Source organism: Taeniopygia guttata, chromosome 9 (genome assembly GCF_048771995.1).
Source record: "Taeniopygia guttata chromosome 9, bTaeGut7.mat, whole genome shotgun sequence".
In the NCBI taxonomy this organism is placed as follows: Eukaryota; Metazoa; Chordata; class Aves; order Passeriformes; family Estrildidae; genus Taeniopygia; species Taeniopygia guttata.
Window position 1 is genome coordinate 4504097 of NC_133034.1, and position 20623 is coordinate 4524719.

A 20623-nucleotide genomic window follows, 5' to 3' on the forward strand; every position below is an offset into this window, starting at 1 on the left:
CCTGGGGACCAGCCAGCGCTGGGGACAAGCCTTGCATGGCGACTCCTCCGCACAGCTCCAGCAGCAGAACCCCCGCTCGGGGTTTCAGCAAAGGGAAGAGGTGCCATGCAGGGGTGGCATTTCTCCATCCAGCCCCGATCACCACAGAGGTGGTGATCGGGGCTGGATGGAGAAATGCCACCCCTGCATGGCACCTCTTCCCTTTGTGTCCCCCCAGCGCCCAGCTCAGGGGTTTGACAGCAGCCAAGGGATGTGCATCCCGTGGGGGAAGAAGGTGCTGGTATTTCCTGTTGCATCCCAAGCCAAGGCTGGGCATGTCCCAGGTGTTGAGTCCCCAGTAACTTTGGCCTGTCCCTCACATTGTCTAAGTGAAATTCAGGATGCTCCTAACCTCCTGCTCCCAGACCTTTGGGTGTCCTGGGGTTGATTGGGATTTCAGCAAAGCCGACACCCAGGGCCCGAGTCAGAACCACCCAGCTGCAGGGACCTCCTGAGTGCTGGTCCCTGTGTGGAGGTCAGCAGAAATGGCTCTTCCTGCAGCTGCCAGGAAACAAAGATCCACATTTCCAAGGCAATATGCACAGGGAGCTCCCCTTCCTCCTCTGCCCCATCTACCCCTGCTCTTCATCTCCCCACTCCGTGTCTCACCCTTCCCAGGGTCCTCACACACCCCCAAGTCCTCAGCAAACCCAAGCCTTTGAGAAGGAAAACTTTGCTCAGGTCTACCTAGCTGGGAAAGGGCTCAAAACTATGGAGAAAGGATCCAGCCCTGCAGCAGGACCCTGCAGGGATCAGCAGGTCCATGCTCCACATGCCATGTGTTCCATGGTGCCAATGGGATATTTGCAGAGTTGGGAGATGAGCTGCCAGACCACGTGGCCCCCAAACTCCTGAAACCAGCAAAAATGACCAGGGAGATCATTTTCTTGCCTTCCCCCTAAATTTCATTTCTTCTCTGGGAGGAGGCTGAGCTCTCCCTTGTCACTCACAAAAAAGCCCTGTGGTTTCATTTCCTCCATTTTCAAGGAAGTTTGATGTATAAAAATCAAGAAGGAGAAGAGAGAAGCAAACAGGAGTGGCAGAAGCTCACAGAAGGGCAAAATTCCCATGGCATTGCTCAAGGGCACACAAAAGGCTGAGACCAGCTGATGACCATAAATTCCTCATCCCAAACCCTGCCACGAGCCTACACTCAAAAATCTCACCTGGTGCTTGGAGACATGGGAGCTGGCAGAGCTGTAACACTGGGGCATCCTCAGCCGTGACCACACTCTGGATCGGGAGCTCTGGGAGATCTTCTGATGAGATTCCTTTTGGTGATGCCCTGGGGGTCACACCAGCTTCCTCCTGCAGCCCAGCAGGAACCGGCAGAGAAAACAACCTGCTCATTCCCTGCCTTGCCCCCTGCCCATCCCCAAAGCCAGGGCAGTGTGACCCCGTCCCCAGCAGTCCCACGGGCTGGCAGAGCCCCTGCAGGGCCCATCCAGCTTTCCCCCACCCCGCTGTTCCTGGAAAGCTGCCCCACTTCAGGGCTGCCCCACGGCTCTGTGCTGGGGCAGCAGTGCTGCTGCTCTTCACACTTTCCCCACATCCTGCAGCCGGATGGTTCTCAAAAGGTCTTGAAGCTGCTGTTTGGTCCCCTCCTTTTCCTCCCCTCACACCCCCAGCCAGTCCTCTCAGTAAGGATTTGGTATGTGCTTTGAGAGGGGGTAATTTATTTTTTAATACCTGCACAGTGAAGGGACAGGGATTGAGCTGGCAGGAGCTGCTCCTCTGATCAGCCCTTCAGGAAGCTCCAGTGCAGCTCCATGGCACGGGTGGGTTAAACTGAAGGGCATTCAGCTGCTTGGAGCCATGTCGAAATGTGCAATTCCTGCAGCTGTAGGAGAGGACTGGGAATCCCCTTATGGTTTTACACCCAGTGAGCTTCTTCCGTTCCTCCCACCTCCTCCTCCTCCAAACAATCTTTTTTCCCTTAACAACCTTCAAATTGTCAAACACAACCCAAGAGCAAAGCTGTGATAAGAGGGCAGGCTCCCAGTCTCTCCTGGAATGCACCCAGCAAACAGCAACCCCATCACTGAACATGTGTTTTCCTGCAGGAAATGTGATTTATTCCCAAGTGGGAGCACCAGAAGGGTCGCTCATGGTTCACACAGCAGCAGGACCTTTTGAGTGGGGGAAAAGGGAAACAGAAATATTTCTCCATGGGCTTCTTTGACTCCCACTGGGATGGAGAACTGGCAAGAATTTAAAAAATGGTTCTGCAAGGGATGATGGTGCAAAGCATCGTTAATTTAATTTATTTTATTTAATCACCTGCTCAGGATAAAACAAGGGAAGCCTGAGGTCTCCTGTATCTCAGGAGCTACCAGCCACAGTAGTTGCCTTTAATTTAAGAGGAACTATGAACACAAAAAAGAAAACACAATTTGTTCCTTGGGCAAAAGGGAAAAGCTGAAATGGAGAGCTCAGTGCCTGAAGTTTAAACTTGAACTCTGGAGTTTCATCTGGCTGAATTTCCCAAAGGGAGTTTAACCCCAGGGATAGCTAGGGATGTGTCCCCTCGCAGGGTGGTGCATTGCTGCACAGGAGTGTGGGCTCAGAGAGCCCCAGCGCTGCAGCAGGGCTGGAGCTCTGCAGGAAGCACAGCTCCCCTCGGGGCAGCTCCTGCAGGGGAAACCAAGGGATAAAAACCAAGGATTTATAATCAGCCTCAAAACCATCTTTTCCCCCAAGCTGTGCCGGAACCACCTCTCTGCTGCTTTACCTGGGTCCAAGGACGGGCACATGCCAGCTCTTGCATCTGTCAGTAAAGCTCCAGGCTCTGCTTTTGCAGCAACTCGTGTGTCTGGGAGCCTCTGGAGCCCAGCACCCTCCTCTGGGAGGACTCCATTCCACCCCCTGCCATGGGCAGAGACGCCTTCCACTGTCCCAGGCTGCTCCAAGCCCTGTCCAGCCTGGTCTTGGACATTCCAGGGATCCGGGGGCAGCCACAGCTTCTTGAGCAGCCTGTGCCAGGGCCTCACCTCCTTTACAGCCAGGAATTCCTTCAATGTATTTCCAGCTCTCAGCAATCTCCTAGTCCTTGCCAGGTTTTCTGATGGAAAGCAGGGTTCAAAGAAGACTTCTTTGAAGCCTGCATTAGTTCTGGGCTGTTCTGAGCAGAGCCCTGGGCTTGCTCACCCACCCTTGCAGCCTCGTGCTGGCTGCCAACACCAGAGGAGTTGAGGCTATGGGAGATCAGGGAGGAGGGAGAGGCAAAAATCCCCCAGACTGACAACATGCAACAAGCCTGCAGGGAGCCAGGTGAACTGCCGCAAAAACAACTGGGAAAATTATTTCTTTGGGCTTGGAGGACATTTGATCAAGGAGCTAAACACCAGTCAGGAGCCCCACAGCAAGAACTTCATAGAAGATCCCACCTTTGACCCCTCAGTCCCCAAAAGGTGCCCATTTCCTCTATGGGACTCAGAAGAAAGGCAGGAACAGGACTGAGTGGGAAGCAAACCCAAGTTCCTGAGAGCACAGGGTGGGAAGGGAAGAGGGATTTTTGGCTGAACACTGGCATGGATGCCTCTGAGAGCTGCCTCCAAAGGGAGTGAACTTCAATCTGCTGAGGCCTCAGAGGGGTGTGGAAGGCACCAGAAGTCACCCAGCCTTTGCAGTTAGCACCACCATCTTCATGTTGTTTTCTTTTTTGCGTGTCTATTAACAGTTTGGTTTCTCAAATAAAGGTGATGCTTTTCATTTCCTCAACAGCCGCTCTCCTTGCCAGGAGCATTTGTTGCACACGTAAAGCCATGGCAAGGACATCCAGATATTCACACACAAGAACAGGTTTTAAAATCCACTGTTAACAGCTCTGGCCTGGCATTACAGTGTTTAACACATCCCTCTTCCAGCGAGCGAGGTGCTCTGTCCTCTGCCTCACCCTGATTCCCACAAGCAGCCCTGAATTCAGCCAAAGAGGGCTCTGTCCTGAGGTGGTTTGGTCAGCGGCTCAGCCACAGCCCCTTCCCAGACCTGGGGTGAGGCTCTACCCAGTTCCCTTCCCTCAGGCAGCTCCATCGTGGTCACTGCTCTTCCTGCTCGGCCTGTGAATGAGGAGGAAGCGGCTGGAGAGGGAGAGCTGCAGGAGGGATCTCATTTCCCCCTGCCCTGCCTTTGGCACTGCTCGCAGCCCTCACGCTCCCGCCGTCCCCAGGCCGGGGTTTGGGGGCTCCTCGGGATCCACCACCACGAGGCCGAGGTGAACTTCTCCTGGCAGAGCAGGAGAACATCTGGATCACTTGGTCTCCAGAACACAGCCTGCAGCAGGATGTGCTGGATGCTGAAGCAGCAGAACCTCGTATTTCTGAGCAGCTGGAAGCCAAGTGCATCCACCCCCTGGCGATCCAAGACAGCCCAGATGCCCTGGAGAACAGCATCTGCAGGAGCTCAGTGCCCAAAGCCAGAAAAGACCTCTGATCTTTTGCCAAGAGTGGTTGTGGCTGCCCCGTCCCTGGAAGTGTTCCAGGCCAGGTTGGACAGGGCTTGGAGTAGCCTGAGACAGTGGAAGGTGTCCCTGCCCATGGCAGGGGTGGGACTGGATGGGCTTTAATGTCCCCTCCAACCCAAGCCATCCTGTGATTCCTCCTTGATCTCCTCAGGGGCTGGAAAGCCCCACAACCAGGTTGCTTTTGTCTAGTTTGGACTTTGATTGCAGTTAGAGCTGAAGGAGCTGCCCAAGCTTTTCCCATAGGATTGCCAAACGTGTGGATAAATTGACCTTTTTTGTACTGTACAATAAAAGAAAGCATTGAAAGCAATAAACCCCCCGACCCCTCTACTCCAGCACATTAACTGAAGTTTTTTATCATAGAATCATGGAATGGTTTGGGTGGGAAGGGACATTAAAGGCCATCTTGTTCCACCCCTGCCATGGGCAGGGACACCTTCCACTCTCCCAGGCTGCTCCAAGCCCCATCCAACCTTGCCTGGAACATTTCCAGGGATGGGGCAGCCACAGCTTCTCTGGGAAACCTGTGCCAGGAGGGAAGAATTTCTTCCTAATATCAAATCTAAACCTCCTCTCTGTTGGTTTTTAGCCTAAAACTCTCAAGGCTGGAGGCTGTAAGTCACCAGAAGGAGAAGGTTTGGACAAGTCACTGGTGTGACATCATTCAGGAATGCAAATTGTAACAAAAAAAAAAAAAAAATACTCCCATCTGCAGCCCCAGGAACTCCCTCCCTGCTGCTGTTCTGCTTAAGAGAAGTGAGTAATTCAGTCATGAACGCAAAGGGAAGTGAAACTCTCTCAGCGCCTTGCAGAGCTCAGCATGTCCCACCCATCTTCCTCTCTGGCCAGAAGGGCCAACATCCCTGTGCCACAGCCTGCCCTGGCAGGCAGATCTTTTGGAAGCAAATGCACCCTTTCAAAGCCCTCTTTTCCCAGGTTTTCAGCCATGGGGCACAGCATCCCTGCATTTCTAGCACATTCCCCGAGGGACAAGGGACAAAGCCTGTCTGTGGGTTTTGGGTTTGGAGTTGGAGCATGCTCTAGCCCTTAGGACACATCCCTTGGTGTTGGGTAAGAAAACAGGAAAACTGCCAGGATATTTCTGTGGGGTTTTAAAACAAACTCTAGCACATGACACCACTGTAGCACAGGTGACATCAGTGCTGTATCCAAAATGCCATCCCTGGGAGGGACTGAAAGCAGTCCCACCTCTCAGTCTGGGGCCTGAATCAGCACAGGAGTGCAGGAGGGGGGAGGTTCAGCCAGACACGGATCAATATCAGATCTCCCTCCTGCTCTCCACGTTCCTGCCGGGAAGAGCAGCTCACACTGCCAGTAAAGTCACATCCCAGAGCTGCACAGCGCTGTGGGGTGAGGTGGGCATGAAAAACCTCCTGATTTCCATCCCGCACACTCTCCTGAGTCCCACTAATGGTCCAACTCTGATCCACTTCTGCTCGTGTCAATTATTTACCCAGGAATAGATCAACGCTTATGCTGAAGCTGAGATGACGTCTTTTGGCTGCTTCCAAAGCAAGATCCCACCCTCCAGCTCTGCTCGTGCACAAGACCCTACAGAAGGGGTCAGGTGCCCAATGTCAGATGGGACCCGGTGTGAGGACAGTGGCCTGTGTCACCTGAGCACAGAAAAACAAAAAAAAAAGCCATGAAAGAAACCCAAAAGGTGATCTGGAACTGGCAAAGGCTGTACAGCCTGGTCTAGTGGAAGGTATCCTGCCCCTGACAGGGGCTGGAACTGGATGAGTCCTTTCCAAACCAATCTGGATTCCATGAAAAATGTTAAGCCCTGCAGTATTTGAATACAATAAAAAAGCATTTTGGCCAACATCCATTTCCTTACTAGAAGGTTTGTCCAGCACTTTATAAAGCCACATATTGGAGCTGGCAGAGTTTACTCTCTTAGATTGCTATTTAGAAGTGATGGGGTATGGCTGAGTTCTTCTAAGCAAGGGAAGCTCCAGATTTAAAAAGGCAAAATAAATCAAGCAGACATGAAACCACTGCAGGTAGCTCACACCACATCTGTCAGTGCAGGCTTGAAGGGAAAATCCTTTTGATTCCTGACTTGATAAAATTGCAGAAGAATGAACAACACTTGTAACATACATTGAGTTTCATTTCAAAATTCCCTTTCAATTACTTTGCAATCAATTGCAATGGATTTAAATAAAAATAATCTTTTGCTGATATCACTATTTCCTCATCATGAATGCCTGAGGGGAAGAAAAGCAAGTCTTGGAAAAAGTGGACCTTGAACAACTCTGACATTTTGTTTGAGCTTCACAAATCCCTTTCAATCCTTTAAGGTGGTCTTGGAGCTTTGGCTCAGTTTGGTGTCACTAAAAATCATTTTCTGAAATGCAAATATTTACTCAGCCTATTTCAGGATGCAGGGTTCAAATGAAGGAGTGAACTTCAAAAAATTCTGTGTCCATCATCCACTTCTGTTGAGGGTTTTTAGTTTGGTTTGGTTTTTGAAAAGAACAGGAAGTAATTGTTACGGGAGAAGGTTCCACACTAAAAATATTTATTGTTCTCAGCACTTGTTTGAGCAGAAGTCAAGGCTCCCACAGCTTTGCCCTCTCGTGGGCAGATGGGAGAGTTCCTTTGGTAGTCACACAGCCTCATCCAACAGTAGGAAAAAACCTGCTTAGGGGATGAATTAGCAGGTCCAGCAGCACTACAGGAAAAGCCTTCTGTGTTCATTCATTGCTTCATTCTTTTTTTTTCCTTTCAATCATACTTTAGCATAAGGTGGGCTACTGTCACTTACAGAGTCAAGCATGGCCACTGCCAACCCCCTGAAAACCTGCTCTTTAATTGTACAAAGGATCTTAGTGCAATTTCAATAATGCCGTTTTCTGTCTGCAGATTTCACTGCAAGTAAGTGAAAAAAATTCACTTACACATATAGGAGCTATTTATAACACGTAAAACCTGAAATATTCACATGGAATTACATAGCTTAAGGAATGACTGAGGGCTGCTCACCTCTTAAATACTTTGAAAAAACCAGTTTTGCATGATCAGACTATGATCAGGCCCAGTGTTATTTTAACTCATTGCTGCTGTCATCAACCCAGCAAAAATGGAAGAGGAAAAAAAATAGAGGCAGCCATCTGGAAACACACCCAGTGTGCTCAGGGAATTTAGAAATGTAGATCAGAGTTAAGCAGAGGGAAAAGTTGGATTTCTCTCTGTCACATTCGGAGGCAGGCAGGGAAGAGCACAGCCACAGCACCGGGGCCATCTGCTCCTGCCTGGGTTTGTCACCTGAAACGTGGCCAGGAGGGACAGGACTAAGGGGCCTTTGCCAGGGGAAGTGCACACAGGGCTCCCAAAAATGTACATTTACTGCAGCCTTTCAGCTGGGGTAAAAGCATTTTCCCAGCTGGAGTGTCCCAGCCCAGCACGAGGCACCAGCAAGGCCAAGAACAGCTCTGCCCCCAAACCAGTGACCACACCGAGCTCCTCACCTCCTCAGAGATGTGACAGGGACAGAGGACTGACTGTTCAGCTCCCAACAGATTTCACAGCACACTCCGACCACAAGGAATTCTGAATTTTATTAAAATGACAGATAAAATGCTCACTTATCCCAAAATCCTGTAAGATTCTAAAGCAAAGACCTGTTAATCTGACTGATTTCTGTTATTGGGGCTGTGAACACTTGATGTTCCCCCTAACCAAAGCCCTTAAACCCCTGGTCAGGGCAGGGAAAATACCCCAAACAACTGCTCAGCTGACCCTGAGGTACCTCAGGCTACAAAAACCAACTCTGCCTTCTTGGCAAACCAGCACCAAACCTCTCTGCTCCTGAAGGAGGTGTCAGCCAGGATTTACTGCTTAAAAGCAAACTCTTGGTGCACAGAGTTTGGAAAGCACCTCAGAGCTCAAACCCACAAAACTTCTTCCTAAAAGCACTGTGAAATACTGAATTTCCTCAGGGAGAGCTAAGGAAGCAGCAGGAAGCTGAGGGGCAGTGACCAAACCACCCCAGCTCCAACCCACAGGCCTCCAGCAGGCAGGAATGCCTTTCCCAGAGTCAGGAGTGAGCATCCCTGTTTCAGAGGAGGCAATTTCCCAAGCACAGCTATCAGATTCCTAAGTTTCCAAGCCCTCCCTAGCCACTCAGACTCTCTCTTTTCCAGCAGTCACACAGCAGATCACACAGCCCCAATGCCTCTGTCCTCCTGTGAGTTAGTATATTTTTTAAAGATTTCTTTTATAGAAGTGTATAGAGAGAAGGAAATTTTTTTTTTTAATGTAAAATGTACTTAAGAGAATTGTTTCTGTAGGGTGATTATTTGATTCAATTTTAGTGAAAATTGTTTAAGTTTGATAACTAATTAGATTTACTTGTGTTTAAACTTTAGAGAACAGGGTTATGAGTTGTAGGTAAGTTAGATATAGTAGTTAGAGAAAGTAGCATATAGTTTTAACATCTTCCTTTATATAGTATATTAATATATTATAACATAGTTATAATAAAGAAATCATTCAACCTTCTGAACTGAGTCAAACATCATAATTCCTCCCATTGAGTTTACCTATATTTACAATACTCCTGGGGCACCAAACTGCAGGTCCCTTCTTCCCATCTGTGGGATTCTGCAGATGCCATTCCAAGAATCCACACCAATAGATCCTTCTGAATGATAGCAGAGTTTATTTTAATATTTTGTACAGCCAGCATTGGTCTCCAGGAATAAGTTATAATCTTACATAAGTGAGTCCACCCAAACCCACCCTTAAGGAATGTTCAACTATCAGCATTTCTGATTTAGAGGGAAATTATTTAGAGGCCAAGATGCAGTCCGAAGAATGGGAATCAATCTGAATTTTTGATTAAAACTCCTCGGAATTCTCAGGGTTTCCTTGCCTCTAACTGGATCATGGACAACTGCAGAGGTTGCACCTTTCAGGACTGCACTGAGAATACATTCATCCTGGGGACTATTTATTTTCCTGAACTGGGCAGGGTTTTGTTTCCTTTATCCCCAACTCTATGCCCCACGGTTCTGCTCTGCAGACACTTAACAGTCCAGTACAATCAATGCCTGTAACAGATTTGTCCGGGTACTTGGATGCCCATTCCACAGCCTTTATTTGGCTGCTCTCAGCAGCACCTAAAACACCTCCACTGCTCACAGCACATTCTGTCTGGTGCAGCAAGAGGAACAGACCTTGATTTGCCTTTCAGCAATGAACACACAAAACAAATAAATACTTATAAATCCTTTAAATGGTAGCAACTTACACAGTTCCAGGGCAGAACCTGGTCACCTACCAGGCCAAAAGCACTCCAAGGCAAAGCCTCACTCACTTCCTTGAGGAACAGGGAGGGGGATGAGCAACAGCTCAAGAGGAATTCCTGTTTCTTCCATGCTCAGAGAATTGCCAGTGTCTGATACCAAGCAACTCACATTCTCTAGCACAAAACCAAACAAACAAACAAACAAACAAAAAAAAACAAGCAAAAGAAGTTGTATAAACATTTCCTTCTCCCTCTCCAAAAAGCAACTCTGAAACAACCCTGACAGCCCAGGGAGATGCCAACCAGCGCAAAACCAGAGTCATGAGCCAGCCATGGGTCCCACAGCCTTCCTGTCCTGTTAAAGGACCCATCCAGGGCTCCCTACAGACCTTCCAGCCTCACAGGAAAGACGTTTCACCAGGAATTCCCTCCTCACTACCCCTGGCAGCTTCCTAGCCTGCACAAGCCAGCACACGGGCACGCCTGGGGGTGGTCAGGACAAGGCTTTGGGAAAAGCAGTGAAGAGCACAAACATTGAATGTGATTCAGAATCCCCATCAAAGAGCTGGTGAGAGTTTTACTAGTCCTGGGCAGGTGAATGTTGGGGTACTGGGGGATTTGATTCAGTTAAGAAAGGTTCAGGCAAGCCTTAAAGCTTTATAAAGCAACTGAAGCTGAAAGTAAGGTCTGGTTGCAGAAGCCCAATGCTCCTTCCACATTATGTTGAGACATCTCACAGGAGTGACTAGCAAGTGAGAGGGGGAGAGGAAGGCAGGCTCAATGATGTGCTCAGCCTTCCTTCCCCGAGGGGAGTGCGAGTTCTGGTGAAAGGAAACTCACGGGAAAAAGGTTTTTGTTTCCTACAGAGAACAAACCTGTCACTGAAGCCATGGAAACTTTCACAGGAAACAACCCCAAGTACCACCACACTCCACAAGAGCATCCCAAGACACATTACAACAGAACTGCACTGACATGAAGGCTGTACACCTGTCCCAGGTGTGTCCTCTGGTGCCAGGGAGGGGGGTGATTTTTTTTCCCTTTAAGAAATCCTGTCCCAGTTAGAATAAAGCAAACCCTTTCTTTTAACTGTTCTTTTCAACGTTTTCTTTATATACAATCCTTAAAATACACTTAAAAATAGCTGCACACATGTTGTATGGTTATACCAGAGAAGGGCAGTTGCACAGACCATGCCTCTCAGGACACTAAAAACTGTAAATACCCGCAGCAGCCCCGCTCTGCTCCAGCCCCCATGCTGGCTCCAAGGAGGGAAGGAAGGAAGGAACAAGCAGCTTGGAAATGGGAGTCTCTCACAAAACACGCCACTTACACATCCCAGGGTAATTTCCTCAAGCATTTTTGTATCAAGTCCTTTCTTAAATGTTTGAGGTCACACTGCCATTTTAGCAATAAAATCTGTTGCGACATGCATGTGTCAGCTTCCCACTCAACCAACTGCAGCCCTGAGGATTTTTCTGGCCTGGTAGAAAGAGGAAATGTAACACAATTTCTGAAGGATGGCTGGTCCTCCGTTTCCAAACTCCATGTGGCTCCCTCGATGGCTCTTGGACACACACACACACTTTTTTTGTTCTTTTTTTCCTCTAATACACGTTTCCCTCTAACCAACATGCAGATTTCTCCTCCCAAACATCCACATCTCGACGTCCCAACGGAACAATCCATGTCATCCATCCAGAGGCTTTCCCAAGTAGACCAAAGTCACTTCTGTGTTACCATACACAGCAGACACTGCTGGATACAGGCAAACTTTTGGCAGTCCTCTGAAGGCAACTCCCAAGAACTCATAGCCCCTCTCAAATGCTAATGTTTTGTCTTCCATGTCCAGGATAACTCGAATCCTTTCACCTATCTGGAAACAGAGACAGGAGGGAGAGTAAAAATAACACAGAGAGAGAGTCAGCATGTTCAGATGGAAACAAAAATAATGCAAAGTGTAACACAGCAGAGAATTATAAAGCAGGGCTGTCCTGTGTCTCATGACTGATTGCTCTTATGACAGGAATTTCTCAATTTCACCATGATCTGAAGCAGGACAGCCTGCATCCACCACCTGTTTATGATAATAAACATGACCCTTCCCATATGAACCTGTGAGAGCACTGAGAGCAGGCACTATGTGCTGTGTGCTTTGGAAATACTGCAGAGCTTTGGAATCTTTGCAATGGGCTCCAAGTTACCTGAGCTCTGTGTTCAGCTGCTGCTATCGCTGAGCAGCAACTGCTCTGTGAGGAGCATTTTTAAAGACAATGGGTTTAAGAAAGGCAAGTGCCACCTACAAAAAAATCCCAGAATAGATTAATATACAGGTGTTGTCACTGACAGAGGTGTTTCCCTACCAACCACGTTTTCTATGAGCAGATCACTGCACATGTCTTAATAAAAGGAAATTTCAGTACAAAATGTAAAACAAAAACCCTGAAAGTATATACATACAAAGTGAAACCAGCGTTGACCACAGCAGGAGCCTTGGATCCAGGCAGGCCCAGAGCTCCCTGCATTTATATTGCACATGTTATATCAATGAAATTCCCAGACAACAGCCACAAGCACAGCAAGCACCACACAAACTCTTGACTCTTCTCCAGCCAGCCCCAGCACTGGGAATTTCTTTTAGCCAACACTAACACACACATGTGTTTCCTGCAAGCATGTTTTCTATGAGCAGATCACTGCACAAGTCTTAATAAACACAAAATACACCGAAGGATCACTGATTTGAACTTTCACACAAATTTAGGAACATCAGATGCAAGGCACTACACAGATCTTCACCCACAAGTGGAATGTAAGCCAGTACAAAGCCACAGCACTGGGTGTCAGACTGGATTATTTTTAAAGTCACTTCTAACCCATTCTCTGAATATGAGACAGAAATTACAATGATCCAGTTTAAGTTGTAACACGAGCAAATCCAGCAGTGAAAAGACAGCTGTGTGAGCAGGCAGAATGACAAGACAGGCTTCTTTAAGGACAAAAAGGTAGGGTGGCCTCTGCTCTTTAATACCCTGAAGTTATCTGAACATAAGATTCCAGATAAATGTCATCCACTGGAAGGTGGGCAGTGAGCAAAGCAGCAGCAATCAGCACTGCTGCAGGTTTTTGCAGGAAGACTCTCACCTAAGCACTAACTTCAGCTCACCCTGCCAGACAATAAAGGGGTACAAGCCCTCAGACACTCACCTTGCTGTGGGGCAAGTCGCTACTTCAGAAAGCTACAACAGTCTTTTCAAGGTTTTATTCAAAAATGCACCATGATGTCTAAGCAGACACCCACAGTACAGGTTTCACACTCAGTGTTTGAGATTGAAGTGTGGAAACAACCCAGGGTCAGGTGCACTGAACACCAGACAGGTGTAGCCTCTGGAAACAGTAAATAAAGAGGGGAAAAGGCTCACGAGGTAGAATAATTTGCCTTCTGCAGGGAAGGCAAAGAGACCTCTGAGAGTCACTTAGGAGAAATTCAGCAGCCAGCCGGGACAGCGAGGGATGGCCAGCACCCCCCACAGCCCACGCAAACCCCCTCACCTGGTACTTGGGCGCGTTATTGCACTGGGGGAAGCTGCCGTTCACCTCCCCGTTATGCAGCAAGTTATTGTCCACCAGGTTCCAGCCCCAACTCTGGTCGTCGCTGCCCAGCAGGGCCACGTAGCCCTGGCACTGCATGGCCGCGCGCTTGGTGGCGATGCCGATGACGGCCACGGTGCCCAGCGGGCCCTCCCACCACACCTCCCAGGCGTGCCGGCCCTCGCTGAAGCCGATCTTGGTGCGCGCCCCGTCCGTGCTCTGCGCGATGGGGTTGCGGTGCAGCGTGAAGCCGTTCTTCTTGATGTACACGTTCCTCGAGCAGTCGTTGGTGCTGAAGGCGTGGTGGAAGGCACGGACCTGGGCGAGACAAGGCGGGCGGGGGAGATGGACGGGGCTTGGAGCAGCCTGGTCTAGTGGGAGGTGTCCCTTCCAACCCAAACCATTGTGGCTCTAAGAGATAAAACCCTGTCATGTTTCCCGGCCTCCCGCCCCCTTCGTTTCCGATGGCGGGTGGGCCGGAGGGCTGCGGGGGCGTCCCCAGGCGCCGGGCGAGGCGGTGGAGGGGTGTCCCGGCGGGGTGGGGGTGTCCCCGCGGCTCGGGGGTCCCGGCCTCACCTTGCCCTTGTAGGTGGGCACGTTGCAGAGGATGTCGGTGCGCAGGGCCTCCTCGGCCAGGCAGCGGGCGGCCAGGCTGCGCCACACCTCGCTGTTCTCGTCGCCGTGCAGGACGCGGTGCCACAGCTTGCAGACCAGCGCGCAGCTCCGCAGCTCCCGCAGCTCCAGGTACGAGAACACCAGCTCCAGCACCCGCCCCGGCAGCCGCCAGCCCGGCCCTCCCCACGACGCCGCGGCCGCCCCGGGGCCGGGCCCGGGGCCGGGCCCCGCCGCCATCGCCCCCCGCGCTCCCCTCGCCCGCCCGGTGTCGCCGGGGCCGCCCGAGGCCTCACGGCGCGGGGGCGCGCGGCGCCGCCATCTCGGCCGCGGGCACCGCCCCGCGCGTGCGCGGCGGGCGCGGGGGGCCGGCGAGGGGCGGGGGCGGCGGCGGAGCCGAGCGGAGCCCGGGGGCGGCGAGGGGAGCGCGGCGGAGCTGAGGGGAGCTGAGGTGAGAGCGGAGGGGCCCGAGCCCCCCGGCACGGCTGAGCCGGGGGGCGGCCGCAGGGCCGGGCCTGCCGGGGCGGGGGGCGGTCGGCGGTCGGACCGAGCTGCCGCAGGGCCCGCGGTTGGCGGGGTACGACTCACCTGGGGCCACCGGGGACCGGCGGCCGCGAGTCTGCCCCGATGCGAGCTGCGGGGAAGGTATCGGCCCTCTCCGTAGTGTTATTTGATCGCCAAGACCGAAGTTCCTCTGGTGGAATGAATGGGCTCTGGCTGCTCTTTAGATCTGGGTCAACAAAAACCACATGGAGAACATAACGTGGTTAAATAAATGCACGGACCTTAGGGCAGTGAAGCGGCTGCTGGGCTGTCACAAAAACCCCGTGTGCCTCTCTCCTTTTCTCCGCAGCGTCCCAGTCCTTCCAACACTTTCGTGCTGCCCTTTTTCGCTCTTCACTTAATTTTTTGCTGATGCGTTTCTCTAAGCAGTGCTGTGACACAGGCTGCTGCGGGCAGTCACACCGAGGGAGGGTTAAGGTTGGTGAGCACATGGGTGTATACTGAGAAGCAATTAAATATGTTGCAACCTGCTTTAAATTAGTAATACTGCTTTTAAAAAGTCTCATTGTGTTATTTAGGTTGGAAAAGATCGGTCAGCACTCTGGCCGTGCCTGGTGTCGTTGTTTGAGCAAAAGCTCCACTTGGGTGCTGAGCTGTCCTGAGCTGCCGAGGCGCCCGTTCTAACTGCACACTGAAGTTCCAGGATGATCTTCTTGCTTGATAAGTTCTGTTGTCACGAGCTGAGCAACCACCTCAGTTCGGGGCTTGTTTTTGTGTGTTTCAGGGGTGTCCCTGAAGCATGGCAGTGAAGTGGAGCGGTGGGCACTCCTCCTCTGTGCTGTGCCTGAACGTGAGCGCGGAAGGGCTGGTGGCCTCCGGCGCGGAGCGGGGCGAGCTGGCGCTGTGGGACGGGGCAGGCTCGCCCGTGGCTCAGCTGCGGCTCCCGCCGGCGGAGGACGTGACCTCGCTGGTGTTCTCCGCCCGCCGGCCCAGCACGCTGTACGCGTCCCACGGAGAAACCATCAGCGTGCTGGATGTCCGCTCCCTCCAGGAGCCCCTGCAGCGCTTCCACATCAACGAGGAGGAGATCAACTGCCTCTCGGTGAACGACGCCGACAGCTTCCTGGCTGCGGCGGATGACTCGGGGGCCATAAAGGTTGTGGACTTGGAAAGCAAGAAAGTCAGCCGCTCCTTGAGACACTCCAACATCTGCTCGTCTGTTGCCTTCCGACCTCAGCGGCCTCAAAGCCTGGTTTCCTGTGGACTGGACATGCAGGTGATTTGCATACATGTGTACGGCTATTAATGAAGTGAAACAATAATTACCCACCTATGTAGTGAAGCAGCCGCAGACTTTCACTGAGCACGAAGGTGTTCAGCCTGCAGTCACTGGAAAGCTCCCTCACTATTCTGAAGTATTTTTGCCCAAAACTTAAGTGTTGGGACTGCTTGTGCTATGTTCCACTCAGCAGCTTCTGGCCCTGTTTTTATCTTCCTTAAGATTTACAATTCAAAAGTGAGTGGGGTGAGGGGAAATCAGAATACACCGCAAAGCTCACTTGTGCTGTATTTGCTCTTTGTTAGACTGAGCAAAACCAGTAGCTGCCCTTAGGAATCAGTTGTGGCTGCAGATAAGATGCAAACGATGGTGAGGAAAAGGCACAGTGTTTGAGGCAGGCAGGTAGAGCAGCATCTTTCCTAGTGGAACGTATCACTGTGAGGACAAGTGATTTGTATAATTTATCCTTTGTTCCGTTGGCATCTTGGGAGCATGAAATGTTCTTTGCCTTTTAAACTTTTCTATCCTCATCAAGAGGAAACTTTGCCCTTTGTATTCTGAGAAGAACCATGCTGGGAGTTAAGCCCAGAACAGATATTTTTCAGTAATTTCTTTCCAGTAGTTGAGGTCTGACCACATTCCTGGTTTAGCCTGATATGAAAACTGTCACTTCTCAAAGGTTTCTGTGGTTCCAGCGGTGTCAGGGTGAAGTCTGTGTGACAGGTTTGAGCAGTTTCACCCTGTGTTCTTGAAACCAAAGTACATCTCACAACCTATTAGAGCAAGTACATGTTGATATTTAGTATCAACTCTTATTTTTCTGTGTTAAAGCCATGATGATAGATCCTGTTTTGGAGGAGTAAACTGTCAGTCCCTCAGCTGGCTTAATTCTGGTCCAAAAATGCAGATACACAAGCTTGTGGCTGGAAAATTTTTATCAGAATTGTAAACATTTATGTACAAGGAGGTACAAGGGAGCTGGTTATTTTTTGTGACTTTTTAGTATTAGTTTCATTTATTGTAGCTCAGCAAGTTGGTTTTTTAGGTGGAAGTCAGTATCCCAAAACAGGATTTAATTAGCGTGCTTTTGTACAGTGAAAAGACCATCATTCTGCATTCTGCATTTAAGATACATCATTTCCCAAAGGGGAGCTTAGCTGCAGAACTCTGAAGCCCTGTGCTGCACCATGTCTTTGGACAAGTTGTGGGCTCTACAAAACTTACTCTGGGCTTGTCAAACCCTCGGGGAAGTCATGTCTGATGAGAATTGAAATTCAGGTTGCTGGAGTTCTTTCAGGAGTTCCGATAAAGCAGGGAAAGTGCCATGAGGATAGAAAATACATAGTTTGCAGAAAACTCTTCAGCAGTTGATGGATTCATCAGGTTGTTGCAGTGCTGTTTGTGATGAAAACAGGAGTATTTTCTGTAAGCATCACCCAGCCCCTCTGATTTACAACAAATCACAGTTGTGGAAGTAGTTTTAGTGCAGCAGCAACAGCAGTAACTGAAACAGGAAAGTGACAGGAAATATATTTCAGATGTTTTAGTGTGATTTGGATTACGGAAATTCAGAGCCAGGCTTTTTTGTGAACTAAATTTAAAGGCTCTGGTACTTCTTATTGGTGATTACTACTGAAGGAATATTTTTATTAATAACAAATTGAAGCTTAGCTTTATGAAGCAAAAGTACACCAGTGCTGCATTAGAATGACTTGGGCTTTTCAGTCTGTTGGCCTTGAGAATTCTCATTGTCAATTCAGATCCTACAAAAGTCTTGAGAGCATTATTTTTAATTGGCTCAGTATAAATATGTAATGCTTGGACTGCTGTACAAGAGACGTGGGATTCTTCACTGGGGGCTTGGAGGTGGGGTGGCATTGGAAAAGGAAGTCTAAAAGCACAACCTGCCCCATCTCAGTAGGTTAAGCATGCCCTACTCCATAGCACAAACCAGATCTACTCACTGGATATAAAAATAAATACAAATATGCCTGTTTAAAAACCACAGTCTTAACTGCTGTTTGCCTTTTGCTGTCCCATTTTTAAGACACATTCATGGAAGTGACTATTATAGGCCAAGTAGCAGAGACAGAAATCCAGAATGATAATGATCTCTATTCACTGCTAGAGTTTCCGTGTCCCTCCTTCTCAATAATTGATGTGCAGTACATCATGATTGCTACTGCTGGAATAAATGCAAAAGCTTTTAGAGCAGTGTTAGCATCTCTTCCATGGTCTAAAGCTGTGAGTCATTGACTGCAGAGTGTGGTGGTGGGGCTTTGGAAAGCAGGCTAGAAAGATTTGCTACATTTATTAGGGCAAGTTAAACCACACGCCTTACACTTCTTGGAGTCACGCACAGCCTTTGCTCTTCTATGAGAAGAAGTGTGGTTGCTTATTTTACTATTAAAGATCTGATTTGAAGTAAAACACACAAATAATTTATTTATCCTATTGTTTTTTCTTCCAGGTCATGCTGTGGAACCTGCAGAAAGTTCGTCCCTTGTGGACCACAAACCTGCAGGAGTGTGACACGGAGGAGGAGAGCCCCCAGTCAGCCAGGCAGTTCTTCAACCCGCCGCTCGCGCATTCCCTGTCCGTCGCCTCTTGCGGCAACGTCTTCGGCTGCGGAGCTCAGGACGGTAAAGTCCGAATATTCCGAGTCACAGGTGCCAGGTTTGAACGGGAGCTGGAGTTCCAGGCTCACAGCTTGGGAGTCTCACAGGTGCTCTTTATGCCTGAGGCATACCGGTTGCTGTCTGGAGGAAACGATGGGAAAGTCTTGCTCTGGGATGTCAGCAGCAATATTGGGAAGCAGCAAAAAAGTCCAGCAAAATCTCTGCACAGGAGGAAGGCCCAAGCAGCTGCTTCCAGCAGGAAAGATGGGAAGCTCAGCAAAGCAGCCTCAAATGAACACCCTGGAGTTGTGCCAAAGCTCAGCATTGAACACGGAGAGAAGGTGAACTGGCTCTTGTTTGCAGAGATAAAGGGCTCCAGGAGAGTGTTGGTTGCTGACCAGACCAGCTCAATATCAGCCTATCCATTGCCAGAACCTTAAGGCAGCCAGGGGCTTACAGAAGTCTGAGGGATAAAACCACTTCTCAGAGCCATTTACATCCACTTGACAGTGAACTGGACAGTGAACCCCTCTGGGTCCCTGGGAAGGGAAAGGGATTTGCTGTGCACTCGTGATGTCCCTGGCCTCATGCTGGTTCCTTGTGGCTGTTATGTTCACAGCTACTCTCTCTTGCAGGGTTGGCAGTTTGCTGCTTGGATTTAAGTGAAACGGGTCTCTATATTTAGGGGTAACATTAGTTCATGACTAAGCTGACATAATTAAGGCTGGAGGAGAAAATTAGTGCTCAGGAGACACCCACAATGCTAAGTGAGGCTGCTGAACAGTAGCGGGGCTGTCATTGGCTCAGCCCTATGTGGTTTGGGCTGTTGCAGTGCTCTGTGCGACTTCTCCCATGAAGCTGTGTCCCAGTTGGCTTGAACTGGTCATGGTGGAATCTGGTTTTCATCACTCTGTCAGCAGCTGCATAGACTAGATGCATCAATTAACGAGTAATCAAATGAGTTTCCCTGTGGTTGCCAACTGAGTTTTTTCACTGCAGTAAAAGGAGCAGGGGAACTGTTACACCTGTTTGCTAGGTCAGCTGTCAGTTAGTTGTGTATCCCAGGGAAAAACAACTATTACACTTGGCTTAATAAATGCTTTCTCTCTCGCTGTTCCCTTGACCTTAGAATCACTCTGATAGTGCCAGACTCACATAAAATTGTGTCAAAAAGTTTATTTACCCCCATCGCAGGGTGAATATGAAGGGCCAGCGGCACAGCTTCTCCTTACCCAAATAATTCCTGTCTTCCTAAAGCTTTGAAACACAATGAGCAGAACTTGGCTTGCTAGAAGCTTCATTTGCAAATTGAAGGTAGGAAAACCTAAGTGGAAATGTTACATCTCTGGACATGTTCAGTTCGTTCTCAATTTCCCAAGAAGTGAGCAAATAACTCTTAAAAAAAGGGGTTTTTTTTTCCTAGGCTGTCCTTATCCTGTCACAGAACTGAATTCCTAGTAGTGACTGAGGAAATGCTGCACTGGTGGTAGGTTTGGGTTTGTGCTGCTGTGTGTACCAACTGGGCTGTTACCAGACTCATATTATATTGGAAAAATTTCCAGCTCTATTTTTTTTACATACAAAGCTCTGGAAAATCATTATCCGGTTGTGCTGCCTCTCTCCACCCTTTATGGAAGAGATTCCAACTGTCTTGGTTTTGCTCGAAGCAGCTCCCTGCAACCAAACACAACTCATTCTCATCCAAATCAGATTTTATCTTTGTACCTTTTTAATTAAAAAAAAAAAAAAAAAACAAAGGCAATCTGCTTGTACAGCCTTTCCCAGCAGGAGACTTTGGCCCAAGACATGATCTGGTGGGCGCAACTGCAAATCGAAGCCAAAACACAGCAATAAAAGAAAAAGCAGAAAATTGTACTTGTTCCCTTTTGTGTTACCTGTGCATGAGTTCATGTGTGAAGACACGGGATCGGTGGGGCAGAGGAAGGGGTCGGGTCGGGCTGTGTGGTTCAGTGTGTGCCATGTCCGTGAACGTGTGTTGGTGCATCCATGACCTATATTTGGATATACAGGCTATAAAAAGCCTCGGAACAAACAACCTCCTGCAGGACTCGGATCCCCTGTCCCTGCTGTTTCTGCCGGCTACAGGAGAGAGGAGCGAGCCCGCTCCAGCTTTTATTTCTTCTCTTGGTGTTCTCCAGGAAGATGGCGAAAGCCAGTATCTCTCTGCGCTCCCTGAACGAGACGCTGAACAGGTCCTGCAGGGCTGGGGAGGGACAGGG

General features: G+C 49.5%; 2 protein-coding genes across 2 annotated transcripts; one reads left to right on the plus strand and one right to left on the minus strand.

Annotated features, from left to right (window-relative positions):
• Nucleotides 1-9168: 9168 nt before the first annotated feature.
• On the minus strand, nucleotides 9169-14322 carry FBXO45 (F-box protein 45). The gene is made up of 3 exons (XM_004176453.6): nucleotides 13947-14322; nucleotides 13332-13688; nucleotides 9169-11655 (listed from the first exon to the last, which is right to left on the minus strand). The coding sequence occupies exons 1-3, from the start codon at nucleotides 14220-14222 to the stop codon at nucleotides 11470-11472; spliced, it is 819 nt and encodes a 272-aa protein (XP_004176501.2). The 5' UTR covers nucleotides 14223-14322; the 3' UTR covers nucleotides 9169-11469.
• WDR53 (WD repeat domain 53) lies at nucleotides 14321-20258 on the plus strand. The gene is made up of 3 exons (XM_072933673.1): nucleotides 14321-14433; nucleotides 15271-15762; nucleotides 18236-20258. The coding sequence occupies exons 2-3, from the start codon at nucleotides 15286-15288 to the stop codon at nucleotides 18821-18823; spliced, it is 1065 nt and encodes a 354-aa protein (XP_072789774.1). The 5' UTR covers nucleotides 14321-14433; nucleotides 15271-15285; the 3' UTR covers nucleotides 18824-20258.
• Nucleotides 20259-20623: the final 365 nt, after the last annotated feature.